Source organism: Nelumbo nucifera, chromosome 1, assembly GCF_055504915.1.
Source record: "Nelumbo nucifera cultivar China Antique chromosome 1, China Antique-T2T, whole genome shotgun sequence".
In the NCBI taxonomy this organism is placed as follows: Eukaryota; Viridiplantae; Streptophyta; class Magnoliopsida; order Proteales; family Nelumbonaceae; genus Nelumbo; species Nelumbo nucifera.
Window position 1 is genome coordinate 177,693,606 of NC_142649.1, and position 20,686 is coordinate 177,714,291.

The 20,686-nt window shown below is 39.8% G+C and overlaps 1 protein-coding gene across 1 annotated transcript in view; it reads left to right on the forward strand.

Moving 5' to 3' along the window:
• Positions 1 to 20,686, forward strand: part of LOC104600383 (26S proteasome non-ATPase regulatory subunit 13 homolog B) — a 30,895-nt gene that overhangs the window by 4,364 nt on the left and 5,845 nt on the right. The window contains exons 2-5 of the mRNA XM_010263299.3: positions 6,302 to 6,748; positions 8,121 to 8,201; positions 17,083 to 17,279; positions 17,390 to 17,489. Coding sequence (XP_010261601.1) covers positions 6,302 to 6,748; positions 8,121 to 8,201; positions 17,083 to 17,279; positions 17,390 to 17,489 — 825 coding nt within the window. The remainder of the gene's footprint in view (positions 1 to 6,301; positions 6,749 to 8,120; positions 8,202 to 17,082; positions 17,280 to 17,389; positions 17,490 to 20,686) is intronic.

Sequence of the window (20,686 nt, forward strand, 5' to 3'; positions counted from 1 at the left end):
GTGGAGAGGGACAAGAATCGGCCGTGAGGATGGATGCGGGTATTCCAGTGTTGGAAACACAGAGAAAGGTTTTCCAAGTGGGTAGGTCGTCAGGAAGTGAATCTTTCACCATGTCTACTTCCCAACCTTGTCCAAAAAGGGGAAAGGCCTTAAAACCATGTGCCGCCTGTCAGCAAGTCATTTTTAGTGATTATAGTCCTACCCCCGTTCTATCAGGTATGGGTGTCAATTTTGTTTTAGGTACTGACTTGTTTGCTATGCTTGTAATAGATATCCCAGCTTCCCATCTAGGAGTTTCTGATGCAAGAGAGAGGGTGATAGTTAAGGAGGAGAGAGGGTGTTGGAAGGGAGTAGTAAGGGGGAGGCGGATAGAATTTGGGAGTTGATCTGTACAATGATGGAGGAACAAAATAAAAAGGAAGGACTCGTAGAAAGATGCTGTAGCAAAAATAAGTGTGAGAAGGGTAAAATCCTTTCTCAAACATTGGCTGGAAAGGATGGAGAAATTGGGAAGGGGGGGAAAAGAGGAACAAATAAGAAAAAAAGATCTGAAGTGGAAAGCCTAATCTCAGACATTGAGGGGGATTTAGAATTCAGTGGTAAAGGGGATAGGAGGAAGGGCCTAAAATGAGGAGAATATGGCTTCTTATTGGGTTCCTTTGCTATTTTGTATAGATGAAAATTATTAGCTAGAATGTAAGAGGGTTAGGGAGTGCAAGGAAGAGAAGGGCGACCAAAGACCTACTCCGAAAGGAAAAACCTGATATTGTGCTGTTACAAGAATCCAAACTGATGGAATTAGATGGGAGATGGGTGAGGAGTTTTTGGAGATCTAGAGGTTTAGGTTGGAGCTCTTCTCCTTCTTGGGGAGCCTCGGGGGGGATTGTAACACTATGGAGGGAGGATGTGGTGGAAGTAGTGGATGAATTGATAGGCAGATTCTCAGTTTCCATCAAGTGCAAGAATATAGAAAATGGGTGTGTATGGGTCTTAACCAATGTCTATGGCCCTAATTCCTATAGAGAGAGGAATGAGATGTGGGAGGAACTATATGCAATTAAGGGGCTATGGGACGGTCCTTGGTGCCCGGGTGGGGATTTTAACGTCATTAGATTCTCTGATGAAACTAATAATCCCCAACAGGTAATCTCAACAAGCATGAGGAAATTTAATGGTTTTATTGAAGATTGTGAATTGAAGGAAATACCTCTGCTGCAAGCCAGTTACACTTGGTTCAACCTTCAGGAAACCCCTTTGTGCTCGAAGTTGGATAGATTCCTTTTTAACCTTGCCTGGGAGAATGGTTTAGAAAACTTGGTTGCTAGGGCATTGCCCAGGGTCACCTCCGATCACTGTCCTATCCAAATAGGAACTGAGTCTTTTCCTATAGGACCCAAACCTTTTAGATTCGAAAATATGTGGCTTACCCATCCAGATTTTGTGAAAAAAGTGAAGGAGTGGTGGGGTGAGGAGGAGAGGGGGGTAAGATGGAAGGGGATCAAGTTCCACAAGAAATTAAAAAGGTTGAGAGCCAAAATAAAAGAGTGGAATAAAGATCAGTTTGGTAGAATTGATGAGCAAAAATTGGGCCTAATATCTCGAATAGGGAATTTGGATGTAAAGGAATCTCACAATGGGCTGACCAAGGAGGACAAAGTGTTAAGGAGCCAATTGAAAAAGGACTTGGAAGAAGTGTTATTGAGGGAAGAAATCAGTTGGAGACAAAAATCTAGACACAAGTGGATTTAAGGAAGGCGATGGGGACACTAGATTCTTCCATGATTTGGCAAATGGGAGACGAAGAAAGAATTTTGTGACCAAGCTAGAGATAGGAGAGGAGGTGATTACCAACCAGGATGACATAGCCAGAAAATTTGTGGACCACTTCAAATCAATTTATAGAAGGCCTTTGAGTGAGAGAACAGTCATGGAAAGGGTGGATTGGTGAAGAATTGATGGAGTGGCAAGGTGGCTGGAAAGGGATTTCGAGGAAGAAGAGATTAAGAAAGCTCTTTCTAATGGATAGATCCAAGGCTCCGGGTCCAGATGGCTTTACAATGGGTTTTTATCAAGACTGTTGGGAGGTGTTGAAAGAGGATCTAGTTGAAGTCTTTAAGGAATTTGCAGACAATCACACTATAAACCCTGGAATTAATGCCACCTTTTTGGCCTTGATACCTAAGAAGAATGATGCCAACCACCCAAAAGATTATAGGCCTATTAGTCTGGTGACAAGCATCTATAAAATTTTGGCTAAAGTGCTCTCATTGAGGATCAAAACAGTCCTCCCTACCATCATTAGTGAAACTCAAGGGGCTTTCATTCAAGGGCGACAAATAACAGATCAGATCTTAATTGCGAATGAGTGTGTGGAGGAAATGAAAAGGTCTAGTAGGAAAGGATTCATTTGTAAATTGGATCTCGAAAAGGCCTATGATTTGGTGGACTGGGAGTTTCTATTAGAGGTTATGCGAAATGGTGGATTTGGGGACAAATGGTGTAGTTGGATATTTGGGTGTATCAATACTTGTCACTACTCTATTCTGGTAAATGGTACGGTGAAGGATTTTTTTTCCAGCTTGCAGGGGTGTTAGGCAAGGGGATCCACTTTCACCTTTCCTTTTTACCTTAGTAGCTGATGTGATTAGTAGGATCATTACTAAGGCTGACGGCGAAGATGCCATTAGGGGTTAGAGAATAGGGAGACACCAAGTCCCTGTCACCCACCTTCAGTTTGCAGACGACCTAATGATTTTTTGTGAAGGAGGTCTTAGTGAAAAGGTAGCAAACCTAAAGGAGCTAATTAAAGGATTTGAAAGTGTCTCTAATTTGAGAATAAATCTGGAAAAGAGTTGCATAGCAGGTATAAATTTGGAGGTAGGGGAGGTTGAGGCTATTGCGAAGTGTCTTGAGTGTTCCACCTCTGCTTGGCCTATGTCATATTTAGGGCTTCCTTTAGGGGAAAATCCTAGGGAGAGTAGATTTTGGACCCCAGTGTTAGAAAAATTTGAGAAGATATTATTCTAATGGAAGATGAACTATATCTTTAGGAGGAAGAATTACCCTAATAAGAGCTACCTTGGCTAACTTACCTACCTTTTATTTGTCTGTCTTTAGGATACCAGTTAGGGAAGCTAGGAAGCTGGAGAAGTTGATGAGAGACTTTTTATGGGAGCCGGGACAAGAGAAAAAGGATCACTTGGTTAATTGGGAAATTGTGTGCAGAAGTAAAGAAGAGGAGGGTTTGGGAAGGAGGGTAACTAGAAAGAATCAAGCTCTTTTAAGGAAATGGTTGTGGAGATGGCCTTTGGAAAGAGAGAGATTGTGGCATGAGGTGGTGGGAAGCATTCATGGGAGGTCTGAGAATGGATGGGATGCTGGTGTATCGAGGCAAGCTAACCTAGCAGCACCTTGGAAGGCTATTCACAACACCCTTCCTCAATTCTTCAATTTTATCAGGTATGAAGTTTGTTCTAGCAATTCTATCCTTTTTTGGGAGGATATTTGGGTAGGAGACTCACCGTTAAAGGATTTGTTCCCCTCACTTTTTTCTATTTCTTTGTACAAAAAAGAGGTGGTCTCAAAATTTGTTTCACCCTTGGGGACACCCTTAGATCCTACTTGGGATTTTGGTTTTCGTAGAGGACTTAGGGATGCTGAAATTGACTCTCTTTGCTTTTTGCTTGAGTGTCTTAATCAGGTTTGTTTGGATCCCTCCAAGCCAGATAAGAGGGTTTGGACTCCTAGACCCAATGGAACCTTCACTTGTGCTTCTTTTTTCAAGTCCATCTCTCAACTTTCTACTCACCAACCTTTTCCGTCAAAAGAAATTTGGTGTAGGCCAGTCCCCCCCAAAATTATGGCTTTTTGTTGGGAAGTTTTCCATGGGAAAGTAAACACTTTAGACAACCTACAAAAGAGAAGACATTTTCTCTGTATTTCTCCTAATCGGTGTATCCTCTGTAGAGCTCACAGTGAGGATTGTTACCATCTATTAGTATGTTGTCCCTTTTCTGCAGACCTTTGGGCTTGGCTACTTTCGTTGTTTGGGGGTAGTTGGAGTCTACCAGCAGAAGTTCACATGCTCTTCAACCATTCTACTTTTTATTGGCCTACAAAAATAGGGAGAATTATGTGGAGATGTGCTCATGCTGCCTTGACTTGGACTCTTTGGGAAGAAAGGAATCTCAGAATTTTTCAAGATAAGGAAAGGAACAGCCAAGACTTGAAAGACTGTGTGTTAAACAGGGCAATACATTGGCTGAAGACCTTGGAAATCTTTCATCAATTCTCCTTTAATGACATTTGGAGAAATTGGTCAGTAGTAGCAAGGTGTTCATCTTTAAAGGCCAAATCAATTACAAGCTGGTCTCCTCCATCCGAAGGCTCAATTAAGTTGAACTTTGATGGAAGCAGCATGGGTGATCTAGGATTATCCGGAGTGGGGGGTGCTTTGAGAAATGAGAAGGGAGAGATTTTGTTGCTCTACTCAGGTCCTTTGGGAATTGGGAATTCCATTAGGGCAGAACTTTTAGCTGCTGTACAAGGGGTCCAATTTGCAAACCAGCTGGGGGTACAACAACTAATAATCGAGGGGGATTCCAAAGTGGTGGTGGGTTGGTTGAAAAATTTTGAAGAGGCTATGTGGCGATACAAGAATGAAATGAAGAAATTCAGTTGGTTGACAAGGAATATGTTGGTCACTGTACAGTGGGTGGGGAGATCAGCAAATACCTTGTCAGATGTGTTAGCTAAGCAAGGGGTAAATAGGGAAGAATTATTTTGGGCTCAGTTGTGATTCTTGTTTTTCTTTCCTATTTTACTTGTAAGTTTCAAGGAGGGGCTGCAGCTTGCGCCTCTCACTGGGATGATGTATGAACTCACTCTAGTTGTCTCAAATAAAAAAAGGAGTAACAAACACAAGAAACTGAAGTGCTTGCTTGTTAAAGTTCCTCTCTTGAACTTGAGCAATCATTTTTGGAAGAAAGGGAGTGGAACCATTTGCATTCCAATTGCAAATTTTATGTGTAATTTTTCATTTTCTTCTTGGTCCCAAAACAAGGTCTCCACCCTTCTTCTTGGGTTAAAACAGGGGCACTGTCCCTTATTTGGTACCAAAATAGGGGCTCCACCCTATCTTAGTTATTTAATTAATGTATTTTCTGAAATCTGTAGTATAAATTCTCTGAATTTTACCTTACTAATAAGAATTCAACTCTCATATTTTCTTGTGAAATGCAAAATAATAAATTACTTAGGACTTAAGGCTTTTTTGTTAAATTTTTTACTTTCAAAAGTCAATGCCTAGGCCAGTTCCCAGGCACCTAGGTCTCCCTGGTTTCCTTTGTCGGTCATGTGTTAATAAAGATACTAACCTCCTATGGCATAGAAACAAGGCGAGAACAGAATATGGGCAAGGTACTAGTGGATACATAATTTCCACGAAAAATTGAAGTGTCCATGTCTGACATAGAAATGACTCCCATGTTAATTGCCAACAGAACACAGATGTTCACCCATAAATGGGTTATACGTAGTATCTATGAAATTGGTGGAATTTGGAAGTGTGTTTCTGTGTAATACTTTATGAACTCTTACTCAGATGTTGATTGTGATGCATACTTGCTGCTTATCTAGTTGTGCAACTATGCTTAAATGTCACATGAACTGATGGGGCTATTTTTTCTGTTAATGGTGTTGTGTACTGCTTTATGCACCTTTTTACATATGTTGGTTGTGATACTAACTTGCTATCTGTATTTCTGCTTTAATTGGGAGAGATTGAGGGTAGGGTGTCAATGGACCAGTTTTGGGTTGGAACCTGTCCAAATCAAAGTCAATTTGGACGGATTGGATGGGCTGATAAGACATATTCAATTGGACCAGTCCAGACTTAATGGTCCAAAGTAGCTATTGGATTGGATTGGATTGGACCTTGGTCCGTATGTAAAGGATTTATATTGGATTAGCTCTGATTGAATCAATATCCAGTCCATTGATAGAAGATAAAAATACAAGTGTCAATGGACCAGGTTTAGGTTGGAACAATCTAAATTAAAACCATTTTGAACAGATTGGACGGTCCAGACATTGAATTGGACTGCTCTAAAACGGTCCAGAGTATTCATCGGACTGGATTGGACCTGGTCCATCTGTAATGGACTCATATTGGACTGGACCAAATCCGGTCCAATTGACATCCCTAATCGAGGGTTTACATTTTCTACTTTTCCCCCCTTCTTCTTCTTCCATTAATGATCAGATATTCATGAGGGCTTACTTTTTTGCTTTTGCTCTTCAGGCTGGAGATGCTTTAATACAGTTGTATCATAATTTTATCACTGACTTTGAGACAAAGATCAATCTGCTCAAGCTTGCCCATTTTGCTGTAATAGTTTCTCGGCAATATCCTGAAAAAGAAGCTGCTATTGTTTATCTTGAGGGAGTGATTGATAAACTTCGAGCTACAAGGGAATTACGTATAGAGGAGCCGATCCTTTATGTCAAGATGCAGATTGCTGCTTTCAAACTTGAGCAAGGGGACCAAAAAGAGTGCAAGAAACTGTTGGAAGATGGGAAGACTACACTTGATGGCATGACTGATATTGATCCATCAGTATATGCAAGCTATTACTGGGTTTTATCTCAGTACCATAAATCTCGTCAGGAATTTGCAGAATTCTATAAAAGTGCACTTCTTTATCTGGCATACACATCAGTGGAGTCCCTTTCAGAAACGTTCAAGCTGGTACATTTTTTTTAGTTAGTGCTATGCAAATGTGAAATCCAGAATGTTTATAGTCAAATACTCAAAAGTTCTTATTACCTTAGTTATCATCATCGCAATCATTTTTTTTATGGTAATAGTAAAAAATTTATAAGAAAATAAAAAGGGAAGAGAGGAATTTGCAGCCCAAGCAAAAATGGTGGAGCCAGTCCTTGATATACAAATATATACACCTCCCGACCCCACCTGGAAATAAAAATAAAATCAATAAAGTCATGACAGAAATAGATGTGCATGTGTCCCAAATAGATTGCCAAGCCATCTGAATGCATCAAACAACCAAACCAGGAGTTCCATCCACTTCAAACTCTGCTTTTGTCTTTCATCATTATTATTATTATTGTTGTTATTGTTATTGATAGTAAAGTAAAAAATTTACAATCAGAAAAAGAGAGAGAGGGTATACAAGTCATGAACTGGCTTTGTGGCCTAGGCACCTCACAGATACAACCACACAGCAATGGCACCAAAAACAAAATGCAGAAATCAAAAAGGAAACACCACCTACAAGTATGTGTCAAAGACCATTATAAACCCACCACTACAAGCAAGCTGGACCTTACACAATGCCAACCAACCTAGAAACAAACAGAACATACCAACCCCGAGAGCTTAGTCTATAAACATCTACCTATACACCAAAAGACAACTGTCCCACAAAAAGCTCTAATTATCAATGTTTTAAAACGTGAAGGTGTGACATGAGGCATACCACTACCCTTAGGCATGTGGTGTAGTTCAGATTTCGGAATGCAAGAGATAAACCTCCTCATGCAAAAGACATTTGAAGGGTATGCCTTAGAGACATCTTTATGCCTCAGGGTGTTTTGAGTGTGCCTTGCTTGGAGGTGTGCCTCTAGGTGTATGCCTCAAATGCCTTCGAAAGCATTGCTACTAATCTTACAAAACATTGTTCAGATGTTGGCATGTTCTAATAGCAAAATGCTGAGTAGCATTAATATGAACATAGGAATGTAGATAATGTATGCTTCTTTCATTTTTTTTCCTTTGTAACGGAGTAGTAACATGTAGGACAGCTGAGATGAATGAAGTAATCATGGGATCAATGGTTCTGATTACTTTCTCTTTTTATGAGTCCAATAACAAATTATAACTTATGATTCCCAAGTTTCCAGATAACTGCTAACAGCCCCTTCCTTTTAAATTGTTGGTTTTGAAATTGATTTAATATTCTTTAGATCTACATTTCAGAAGTAGTTATGTTTAATATTAGGTTCTGTTTTTTGTTTTCCAAAGATTCATGCACAGGGGGACCTGGTTTCTTTTTGTGATTGCACTTTTTTTAATTAATATTGTTGTTATCTTATTTCAGGATTTGGCATTTGATTTGTCCCTTTCAGCTCTGCTTGGAGATAACATCTACAACTTTGGAGAATTGCTTGCACATCCAATCGTAAGAGCATTTCCATATAAATTGTTACATTTTGACCTTTTTATGGCTTCAGGGGTTGTTATGTTGACTGCAGTGATTTTATTTTCTTTGTTTTAGAAACTTCTTTCTTGCATTTTGTTGTAAAATTATGGTTTTTATTTCAAGAACTAGTAAGAACTTAATTGATTATAAAGTGTAGTTTCTATTTACAATTGAGTTATTGCATTGTACCATATTAACATATTTACAATTGAGTTAACTCATTGCTGCTCCACCATAGCTCTTCAGAGAGCCCTAATGCCAAAATTTCTTTTCTTGTTCTAATCCAGTTGAAAATTATCTTTTTTTTTTCCCCATGCCAAAAGTTTCTGTTGTGGTTTTTCAATTAGGAAACAGCTAGGGTCATTTTAGTATTACATGGTCACTGGTGAAAAGAAATTGGATGTATCCTGATAACATAGGAAAGGCTTCTGTAATTGATTTCCTTATTTGCATTCATAATTTAAAAAATTATATACTTCCATTTCCATAGGTGCTGATATGAAATATTACTGAAATATATCTCGACATATTACTCTGTGCTAAAAGTCTTTTATATTGTTTTCAACAAATTTTATTTTGTTAACTATATTAATTTAAGGTTTCAATTTATATGTAAGCAATTATCATTTAAATAATTTGTTTTGATATGATACTTTTTCTTTTAAAACACTATTTTTAAGCTTATCAGTATACATTTTTTTTTAAATATTCTTTATGAAATATATTAAACTATACATTATTTAATAGTATTTTAAACTCTTATAGCATAAGAAGCATGCTCATATGTAATAAAATAATATTTATATCTAAAATAGCAACAATTTGTATGATATAATAATTAAATTTATTCTAAATAGAAGAAGTTGGTATTATAAACCAAGTTGGGCCCCCCTCCTCAAGGTTCAATGAGGCTGAATTTTGATGGGACTAGCCAGGGCAACCCGGGGCCCTCTGTGTTGGGAGGTGTTCTGAGAGGCTGGAGAGGTTGTTCTACTCTACTCTGGCCCATTAGGTGTTGGGAACTCTGTTCAGGCAGAATTGTTAGCTGCAATACAAGGAGTACTTCTCGCAAAAGAATTGGGTGTGGAGCAGCTGCTGATTGAAGGGGACTCTAAGATAGTGGTGGATTGGTTAAATAATCCGGAGGATGTCGTGTGGGATTACAGAAGTGAGCTAAAGAAATTCATATGGCTGACAAGGAATATGTCTGTAACAATACAGTGGGTGTGGAGATCAGCTAATGCATTTGCTGATGTCTTGGCAAAACAAGGGACAAATAGGGAAACCTTATTCTGGGTTCAACTGTAATTTTGTATTAGCACTCTTGTACTTTTTGCTTTAACTGTATTCTGTTTGGAGAGAGCATGTCATGCCTTTCTAAGGGACTGTTCATGTAATCTGTCTTTGAGTTAATGGAAATGTGATATTTTATCTATCAACAAAAGTGGATATTATAAACTAAATTATTCATTTTGTGGGCTTATAATATTTTAATAATTCATATTACTAGTTTCTTTTTATCATTTCCTTATTTATCAGGGATACATAAGTCGGTGGACACTACCTTGAACCCTTGAAGACTTCAAAACCAGAACTGAAAAGAAAGGAAGAACTCGAAAGTTTTATTTGATCAACATATGTATTTTCCTTTTTTTCTAAGACAATCTTCTTCTTCCACCCCCTTTTTTTTCTTGGGACAAAAACAGGGGCTCTACCCTATAGTTTTCTGAGATTTCTTACCTCATGAATATGTTAATTTTTTGATCGATCATGAATATGTTAATTTTCTATGCTTTGATATGAATTTTATGCTTATTTAGTGAAGATTATTGGTAATTATAAGTGAAAGGTGATTTGCTGGATTCTATTAAACCTAGGGTATTACCCTAATACCTTTTTTTTTTTAATTTTTTCTTTATTTTTTTTAAATCCATTGCCTAGGCGGGCACCTATTTGCCATGTTGCCTAACTTCACAAAGGTGCTTTGGCAACTATGTTATGGAATTGGCTGCTGTTTGTCTTATGTTGGACTATTTTGAAGGAGTTACTTGATGAAATTTTGAGGATAAAGTAGTTCTACTGGAAAGTGGTGGGGTGGGCAATATTTGTAGTCTTGAATTCTTGTAGAGTTTGTAGGGGTAAAGAATGACACATTCTAAGATCCTTAGAGTGTTAGATTACAACACACTCTTGGTTAGTTGGTTGTAATGTGGATAACTGATCAATAGTGTATTTGGGTGTGCCATATGCCTCTTGGAGGAAATCTGAGGTGTGTGAGCTTCTGGGACGCTGGGACCTGGTCATAGAAAAGTGTAAGGAGAGACTGCCTTAATGAAAGAAAAACTACATTTCAAAAGGTGGTGGATTAACCTTGAGCAAGTCAGCTCTATCAAACCTTCCTTCTTTTGAGGGAAAGATAAAGTATTTCATTAAAGAAACAAAGCCTGTACAAAGCCTTGCACATTAAGGTACTGGGCAAGGCAGGTATTTTCTTTGTACAACCCAAATACCACTTTGATTAATTGCATACAAAAAGATAACTGAGATAAAAAAATAGCTATAAGGTTTTGAGGGAACATCTTGCTAAACAAGGGGCTTTGAGGCAACAATTGTTTTGGGCTGCAATGTAAAGTGGGACAGAAATATGTAGTAGTGTGGGAGTTTAATCCCATACACAAAGCTGTAAAACCTTATTTTAATTTTTAATCCTAACTTCAAATAAAATTCTCTTTTGCTGATAAAAAAAGGTTTTGAGGGAACATCTGTACTGGGAAACATTGTAATGTTTTTGGTGTAGCTTTTACACTTTAATATCAAAGGAGGTTGCACCTCGTGCCTCTCCTCGGGGTACTTGTAACATTTCTGATATATCATTAATAAATCCTTTTTCAGTTATCAAAAAAAAAAAAAGAAAAACATAGTATTGCTGTCCATGAGTATATCCTTCCCCAGCTACTGTATTTACTGTAATGAAATTGTTTTCAAAAAAACCTCCTATTTCTTTCTATCCAGATTGACCACAGCACTGTTGCTGGAACTATCTCCCCAATAAAATCTTTCCTTGATAAACCACACACATTCCAACTCCATAGTAATGTCAACAGGTCTCTTGGGAAACAGAAATGTACTCCAAACATCAAGATTTCATCCATATCTCCCATGCAAAACTGCAGTAAATGAAAGGATGCTCCACCCCCTCAGAATTTTCTCCACACATCACACATCTGCTAGGTTCCACCGCCATCCTTCTCTTTGATAAGGTGCTAGCTGTTAAGCACTTCCCCTAAACTGCCACCCACATAAAAAAGAATCTTTGAAGTGAGCTGCTGATCTCCAGATCCTGTTTTCAGGAAAACTTTCCTCATCATTGCACAATCTGTTATAAAAGGATTTGACTGAAAATTCCTGATTTCTCCCCCATCCAAATTAATCTATCTAACCTTCCAATCACGTTTTGGTATTTTGCATTCCTGCTAATGTGAAGGGCTGATTTAAAAAGCTGCAATGGGACTTATTGTGGGAAGGTGATAGTGCGAGAAGAAACCATTTGGTGAAGTGGGACTTGTTGTGTTTACCGATAAAAAAATAAGTGGGAAAAGGTGTGTAAGCAAAAGGAAGCTGGTGGGCTGGGGATCAGGCATATCAAGGAAAGGAATTTAGCTCTGTTGGGAAAATGGCTTTGGAGATTGAAGGTTCCCCATTAAAACAAATGCTCTGTGGGCTGTGGTGATCATAAATATGGGAGGGATGCCAATGGTTGGGAATACAATCACCACTTGGACTGGGTCAAATACACCAACCTATGGAAAGGCATCCCTCAAACCTATAACCTTTCATCAATTTCACTAGATTCCAAGTGGGTAAAGGTAATAAAATCAAGTTGTGGACTGGCCTTTGGTGGTGGGGTGAGAGAACTTTGGCTGTATCTTTTCCCCATATCTTAAGCTTGTTTCTAAACAAAAATACTGCTATTTCCTCCTGCATAACCCCTTTTGTTCAAGGCAACTTGTGGAATTTAGCTCTTAGAAGACCCTTTAGGAACCATGAAATCACTGGAGTTGCCACCTTCCTAGATTCTCTCAAGGAAATTTATATTTCTCCTTCTTGTGACCTCATAATCTGGAAGGTCCACCCTAAATTTACTACCAACTCTTTCTTCAAGATTCTTGTTTCAGGCCCACATGATTCTATGTTTCAGGACAAGAAGGTATGGAACCCCGTTATCCCCTGATAGTGTCCTTTTTTGTTTGGGAGGTGTGTTCTAAGGAGAACCAATACTTCTGATCTGCTGCAAAGGAAGAACTTGGATAGATTGTGGATTCCCCCTCAGGTCTTTATCATGGCTTGCAGGACACTGGATTTGCAAACCATCTTTTTCTTCAATGCCCGATTGCAAGATGCTTACGGAACTTCTTCCTAAACCTGATTGGTGGTAGCTGGGTAGCTTCTGAGCATATCCTTGATGTGATGTCTCAATGGCATTCTCAAGGTATAGGCATCGGGGGGGATCTTTTGACAATGAGGCTGCTGAATATGAAGATTTGAAAGCACACATAATCCACCTTTGCAATTCTTAGGCTCTTAATTCTGAAGCTTTTTGTGGAGTGTCCTTTGTGATCTCCAAAGAAATCTTGTTGCAATCCTATACACCTCCCCGGCACCTCATACTTCATAGATTCCTGTCAGTTCTGAGGAAGTTGAGATGAGGTATATATTTGATGGCAGTTGTTTTGGCAATCCTGGCGAGGCAGGTATTGGTGGGGTGCTTCTGCATAGGGTTTTATGGGCTTTCAGTGGGCCAATAGGTATTGCTGATTCCAAGATAGCTGAAGTCTTGGCTATCTTAACCGTTCTCCAGTTTGCTAAACAGATGGGTCTATCTTAACTATTGAGGGTGATTTGACAAGCACAGTTGGATGGCTGAGGGAGAGGAGTTGTGGCCCTTGGAGATTGGCTCATTTCTTGGACGAAGCCAGATGGATTCCCAGGGAACTTAACAGGCTGGCTGATGGGTTAGGTGGTTAGCTAAAGCGGTGTGCATAGGCATGCTTTGTATGGTGCTACTATACTAACACGCTGCCCATGTAAAGCTTTTTGATGTGGGCTTTTGTCTCTGTTGATTTGTATTTCCCCCATACATAATTTGTCTTTTCTATATTATAAATTCAACACATCGTAGTTACCTTTCTCTCAGAAAAAAAATAGTATGTATTTTTTTTGTAATTTACATGTATTTTCTTCCCTTTTATAGTAAAATACAGTTTTATGATGGAAAAAAAAGAAAAAGAAGATTAGTATTTATTTTTATCAATAACACTTTCATTAAATCATCAATAGAAGATTTACAAAAGGAAGACAAACACGCTTATCTTCCAAGAGCACCAAAGAACCTCAAGAAAAGGAAAAAAAGGAAAAGAAAAGAAAGAAAAAAAGAAAACACACTACAGTTACAGCTTGGCCCAAAAAAGTGAGTCCCTTTCTGCCCCTTGTTTAGCTAAACCGTCAGCTAGGGAATTAGCTGATCTTTTAACCCAACGTATCTTAACTTCCATCTCCCGCACCAGCCACTTGAATTTCCTCCTCTCATTATTGTACTTCCATAAACCATTGTAATCTTTAAGCAGCCACCTTATCACCACCTCTGAATCCCCTTCAATTAAGAGTTTCCTGATGTCCAACTCCTTAGCCTTTTGGACTCCTTCCATAACTGCAAAGATCTCAGCTCTAAGGGAGTCACCCACTCCAATTGGGCCTGAGAACATGGCAGAAATGACCCCATTTTCATCCCTAAAAACACCCCCAATCCCTGATTGTCCCGGATTTCCCCTGCTACACCCATCAAAGTTTAGTTTCACGAAGCCACTAGGTGGAGGGGTCCAAGCCACACACATTACTGACTTAGTTTGTGTGCAACTTGCAATTTCACCCCACTTCCTCAACAAGTCATCCATAGTGTAATCTGTGAAGAGCTCCAAAGATTTCAGCAGGTAAAAGAACGAGAGTTCGTGCTATTGTTTATCAAACTCCACTGTACCGCCCTAATATGAATGATAGCCCTCAGATCTGCTACTCCTCTCTGAGCTTCTGAGAATATCCTGGAGTTTCTTTCTTCCCAAAGAGTCCAACACAATGCAGCCCTTAGTCCTTTCCACATTGTCCTTCCCCTTTTTATCTGCCACCTGAAAAAGAAGGGGAAAAAAAGGCCTTGCAAGTCTGATGGGGGGTTCCAACTGCAACCAAAAAGGGACAAAGCCCATTCCCAAATTAATCTCGCAAAATGGCAAGACAACAGTAGGTAAAAACCAGTCTCCCCATCCGCTTTACAAAGAGCACACCATTGAGGTGACAAACAAGTATTGGGTCTCTTCTTTTGGAGTAAATCACCAGTGTTGATTCTTTCCAGATAGGCTTCCCAACAAAAACTACCAACCCTAGGAGGTATTGCTCTGCACCAAACCTCATCAATAGGAAAAGGAAGGAAGGTAGGACTGGTGGACTGACTTAAGACTTTGAAGAAAGAGGCACAAGAAAAAATGCCATTGAGAGAAGGTGTCCAAATTCTAGAATCCGCCCTAGTGGGGTCTAAGGCAACATTATCAAGAATTGCAATAAGGCTCAAAATAGTGTCAAAGTCTGAGTCCCTCAAATCCCTTCTTAGACCCAAGTTCCACCCAATCCTAGAAATGGAAGAGGACGGGGTGGTAAAAGACGAGATTGGCTCATTTTTCAAATCAGAAAGAGCAAACAAAGAAGGAAACTGATCCTTTAGAGGGGCACTCCCCACCCAGGTTTGTTCCCAAAAATTTATGGAGTTACCGGAATTCAAATCATACCTGATATTAGGGGAGAAAACTGGTAGCAGGGCATGAATGGCTTTTCAAGGAGAATTGCTTGTGGTCCTAACTCTGATTCCAGCGTCCCATCCATTATGCTCCAACCCATGAATACTTGCCACTATTCTAGCCCAAAGCTTCTCCTTCTCCAAGGGGAATCTCCACAACCACTTTCCCAACAAAGTCATATTCCTTCTCCTAATATTCCCAAGCCCCAAACCACCACAAGTCTTACTCCTACAAACTATCTCACAGCTCACTCTATGATCCCTCTTTTCCTCTCCCGGTTCCCAGAGGAAATCTCTCATTAACTTCTCCAATCTATTAGCAACCTTCACTGGGATTTTAAACACCGACAGGAAAAAGATAGGTAAATTAGCAAGCGTGGCCTTAATAAGAGTAATTCTCCCACCAAGAGAGAGGTAGTTCTTTTTCCATGACATCAGTCTTTTTTCGAACCTTTCCACCACCGGGTTCCAAAAGCTCTCTCTCATGGGATTATCCCCTAAAGGCAACCCTAAGTAGTTCAAAGGCCAACTCGAGACTTCACACCCCAACACTTCAGCACTCTCCCTGATCTCTCTCTCCTCCAAATTCACCCCCACAACACAACTTTTCCCAAGGTTAACTTTCAAGTTGGATATTTGCTCAAACAGTTGTATCACCGACTTCAAATTCCTAATAAAGCTCACATTACCTCCTTCACAAAACAGAATCGTGTCGTTAGCAAACTGCAAGTGAGTAAGAGGGGTTTCTGCCCTCCCCACTCTCCAGCCTCTAATGAGCCCCGTAGAATCTGCTCTATGAATCAATTTCCCCAAAACCTCCGCAATTAGAATGAACAAGAAAGGAGAAAGGGGGTCTCCTTGTCTTATTCCCCTATTGGCTGGAAAGAAGTCTACCACTGTCCCATTCACTAGCACTGAGTAATGACAATTTCGGACACAACCCATGATCCACTTACATCATCTAGCCCCGAACCCAAATTTAGTCAAAACTTTCCTAAAAAATTCCCAGTTCACCAAGTCATAAGCCTTTTCCAAGTCCAACTTACAAACCACTCCCTTCTTCTTATCCCTCTTAAAGTTCTCCACACTTTCATTAGCAATTAAAATCTGATCAGTAATTTGTCTTCCACTCACAAAAGCTCCTTGGTAGTGTGCAATGATATCTGGCAAAACCTTCTTCAGCCTCAAAAGCAACACTTTTGCAATGATCTTTTACAAGCTATTAACCAAGCTAATTGGCCTAAAATCCTTCGGGTGGGAATAAGTACTTATTCTTGTCTTTTTTGCCAAACAGGAATAAGTACTTATTTGCACTTATTGTGTGGTCCCATCACTTATTTTTTATTTTAAGTGATATCAAACAGGGGCTAAATACCACTATAGCAGCCAGATTATCATGTTGATCTGAATCACCCTCAACATGATTTGACACAATGGGAAATAATTGGAAATTTATTAGTAAAATGGAAAACCTGCTGCAGTGCTGCTTGTATGTGGTTGAGTTTTTGATGTTTGATGTTAATAAATATTTTTTTGACCTTGTGTATTGTTAAAATGGAATTTGCATACTAATAGTTATTATTTTTTCGTATATAAACCTCAGTGGCTTTTTCATAATGAACATTGTGAATGAAGTCTAATTGTGGGGTTAGAGCATCTTCCTCTTATATCCCACTGCCTTTTTATTGCCTTGATTGATACCTTGGGTTATGCACCAAGGGTTTGCTGTAAGGATCGTTATGAATGTTACTGAATTGCTAGACCATGCATCCTTTTATTAGTTGATTTCTATTGATACCTTGGGTCCTGCTGATCTGTAAAAGAGGCTGGTTAAAAGCAGAATGTGCCTTTTTATTTTCTTGATGCATGGTCAGTGTGGGTGAGGGAGAGGTTGAATTGTGGTTTGTTACCTGGAAGCTACTTTATTGTTTTCTCATCCAGTGACCCTCTGGTCAATTTCTTTTCTGAGTGTGGGTATTTGCTAATTCCAGGTATTAACCTCTCTTAATGACTGTGCAGATAAAGTGCCTTCTAGGGACGAAAGTGGAATGGCTCTACTACATTCTCCAGGCTTTCAATTTTGGTGATTTAGGTCGTTATCAAGAACTCTGTCATGTTCATAAAGCTGCTTTGATGTCTCAGCCAGCATTAGTAGAGAATGAAAAGAAACTGTTGGAAAAAATTAACATTCTCTGTTTAATGGAAATCATCTTCAGGTGTGTATTGGAGAGCAGTATTAGTTAAGAATTTGTCTGGGCAAGGTTAAGTTATTACTGTTTGTTCTTTATACTATTGCTGCATTTAAGCAAATTTTCTTATATTGCAGTCGTCCCTCGGAAGATCGCACTATTCCATTAAGTGTCATTGCAGAGAGAACCAAACTTTCCATAGAAGATGTAGAATACCTTCTGATGAAGAGCCTTTCTGTAAGTGGATGCTATCCTTAAGGCCTTGTTCGTTTTTCAAAAGGTCACTTACATTTATCTGGGTAAGTGAACTTACCCAGGTAAATTTTTCCTGGGAAACACTTACCGGGAAATGTTCTTTTGATTCCCAGTTAAGTTATATGGTGACTTTTTTTACCCATAAAAAGGCCAATGTTAGAATGGACAAGTTTGTCCCATTATGTTTTGGGAAAGTTGCACCTAGGAGATAGGTATCACTTACCCAGGGAAACTAACTTTTACCACGGGGCCCGGATTTTACTGTAAATAGAACACTATATAGTTGGTCAATGGGAATCACTTTCCCGTTGACCAACTTTCTCTCCTCCTATTTCCTGAAAAATGAACGATCCCTAAGTTTTAGGTGAAATAACCCCCCCTCTCTCCAACATATGGACACAAGGGGGAAACAAACAAAGAGCATAACAAGAGAAGAAATTTATTAAAAAGAAAATATGTATATCTTAGGTTTTCTATTGACATGTATGATCTTACTGAAAACTCTTTGTAATTGTTAAATGTCTATTTATGACCAAGGAGTTCTGTACATATTTACTGAAAACTCTTCGTAATTGTTAATGTGTGTATACAATCTAAAAGATGATCTCAAAAAGCTGGACCCCCAAAATCTATTCGACAGGGAACTGTACAAAAACTGTAAGACTCTTCATGAAAGGAGAGATTGCCATGGCTACTGCTTTCTTCAGTATTTCATCCTTTTTGTGCAATTCATTTTGAAAAATTCTTGAGTTATGTTCCAACCAGACAGTCCAGATAACAGCGGCTGGAATGACTCCATTCTTGAATCCATATGGAATGTGGATTACTGGTGCCAGCTGTCCATAGTGTCCTTAACTAACCTTGAATATTCCTAACTTAACATTCAGAGACTTTAGGCTGCGCTTGGTTGCAATGCAAATGTAAATATGTACACTGCATATTTACCTCTTTTCGGTGCAAAGAGTGGGCCCATCATTAAATGCTCCAACTATCTTATGCTCCAATGCCTTAACTTCGGTAAAAAAGTTAATTATCAAAAGAACACAAAATTGTATCAAAAAATAGGTACAGTATGTAACAATAATTCTCTCTTCTCAGGAACTGTGTTTTCGTCTGTTGCCATTGTCTGAGCTGGTGAGAGGGTGAGAGGGTGAGGAACTGTGTTTTCGTCTGTTGCCATTGTCTGAGATGGTGAGAGGGTGAGAGGGTGAGAGGTGATAGTTTTACCATTGTCTGAAAGCATGGGGAGGATCTGTTGCCATTTTCTGAGCTGGTGAGAGGGTGAGGAACTGTGTTTTCGTCTGTTGCCATTGTCTGAGATGGTGAGAGGGTGAGAGGGTGAAGCAAAGAGAGGGTTGCTGAGAGGGTGAGGAACTGAGATGGGAGAATTTGTGGAGGTAGGCCGGTGGAAAAAAGCTTTGAAGATTGAATCTAAGGAGCTCCTATTTGAGGAACTGAGATTAAATGGTCAGCTGAGCTTGAAAATCAGGGAAGCAAAGAGAGGGATGGTGTTGTTAGAAGGTTTGGGGGTAATTGAAGGGCTCAAGGAGTTTGTGGAAGGTGCAAGTAACAAAGGCAAACAAAATAGTTGGAAAGAGCTTCTCTCAGAAACTGGAAGAAGGTTTGTAGTAGAGTGTAAGAGAAACCTTAAAGGTTATTTTATATCTTTGACAGAATTCTTTGGCAAAGGAAGAAAGCAGATGGTCTGCCTACCAGAAGGAAGGAAGAGTCAGGGCTGGAAGGCAGTCCATGGGGTCTTATGTGAACTGCTGCAACACTTGGGTGCTAAAAGAGAAGAAACAGTAAAAAGGAAGATGAGCACTTCTACTAGTCTGGTGAGAAATAATAAGCAAGAGACTCTATTAGTGACAGCTGGGGCAGGCAAATACAGAATGGGAGTAAACACACAGAGAGGAGATTGGGAGAGTAAGCTGATAGTTAAAGCTTCAGCTCATATACTAGACTGGAGGAAAGTTGCAGATCTATTAATAGCAAGTTTAAAGCTGAAGAGTACGTTTATTTTAACACCCTTTGAGAAGGATAAGGCTGTGCTGGAGAATAGAGTAGAGATTGAGGCATTAAATATCCAAGCTGCTCTTGGAAGCTTCACAGTATCAAGGTGGTGTCCGGGATCAAACTCCAAAGATTTCTTTGTTGAAGATGGAGTGATGGTACGTCTCTTAGGTCTTCCCTTTAACTTGTGGAAGCAGGAAGTTGCTGAAGCCATTGCTTTGATGTGTGGAGGATCTTTAGGAGGTGCCTTTTGGGGAGACCTTTGTTCAGCCTCCATTCTATTGAATGGTGTAAAACCTGAGGAGATTCCTCGAAAGATTGAGGTGCTAGTTGAAGGGCTTTGCTATTTAGTGTGGCTGGCTTCATCCCATGAATCGGTGCTCTGGAAGGAGGCTCGTAGGGAGGGAGATGAGAAGGTTGAAGAAGAAGTACTGCGTGGCAAGAAGGGATTGGTTGATTCAAACAAGAAAAGATCTTTCACAAAAATGGAAAAACCAAGACTAGAGAAGCAAAAGGGTAGCACTCAGGGGGTGGATTTTATGCGTGTGGGAGCAGTGAACAGCCTGGGGGGTGGCAGGTCTTTTGCACAGGTTGTAACCGGCGCCAACTTGACCTGTTTGAACAAGGAAAAGTAGCCGGTCCAAGGAAGAATTGGATCTAGACCGGATAAAACCAAACCGAGTGCGTGTGACTCTTTTAAAAGTCACGTGAGGCCACAGTGGCTTAAAAATGGGCCAGAGCCAAAGCCCATTCGAAAAGTCTTGGGTGCGATTAAAGGCCCATTTGGGTCAGCGGGCCCGATCCAGTGGTTTAAGAAGGCACATGAGCCTTTAGTAACTCACGTGACTGGGGACACGACTAAGATAGACAACGTTAATGGTCTATCATCGTCCCCAGTCGCGAGACAAAGGGGGGAACGCGCACAACGCCGAAAAACAGAGAAGTTGCTCGACTTGCGGTGGGTTTCCCGACGAAGGCTGAAGGAGCTTAGCTCCCTGCGACGTTCCTCAGAGAAGCTGAAGCCAAGTTATGTTAAAGGAAAACCTGAAGAGAAGAACGACAAGGATGAAGGCTGAGCGCAGTGTAGTGAAGGTGAAGAAGACTCGGAGGATTGTTCGGTTGATAGTACTAGCTTGGGCAGTGTAAACGACGAAGGCAGTTGCGCT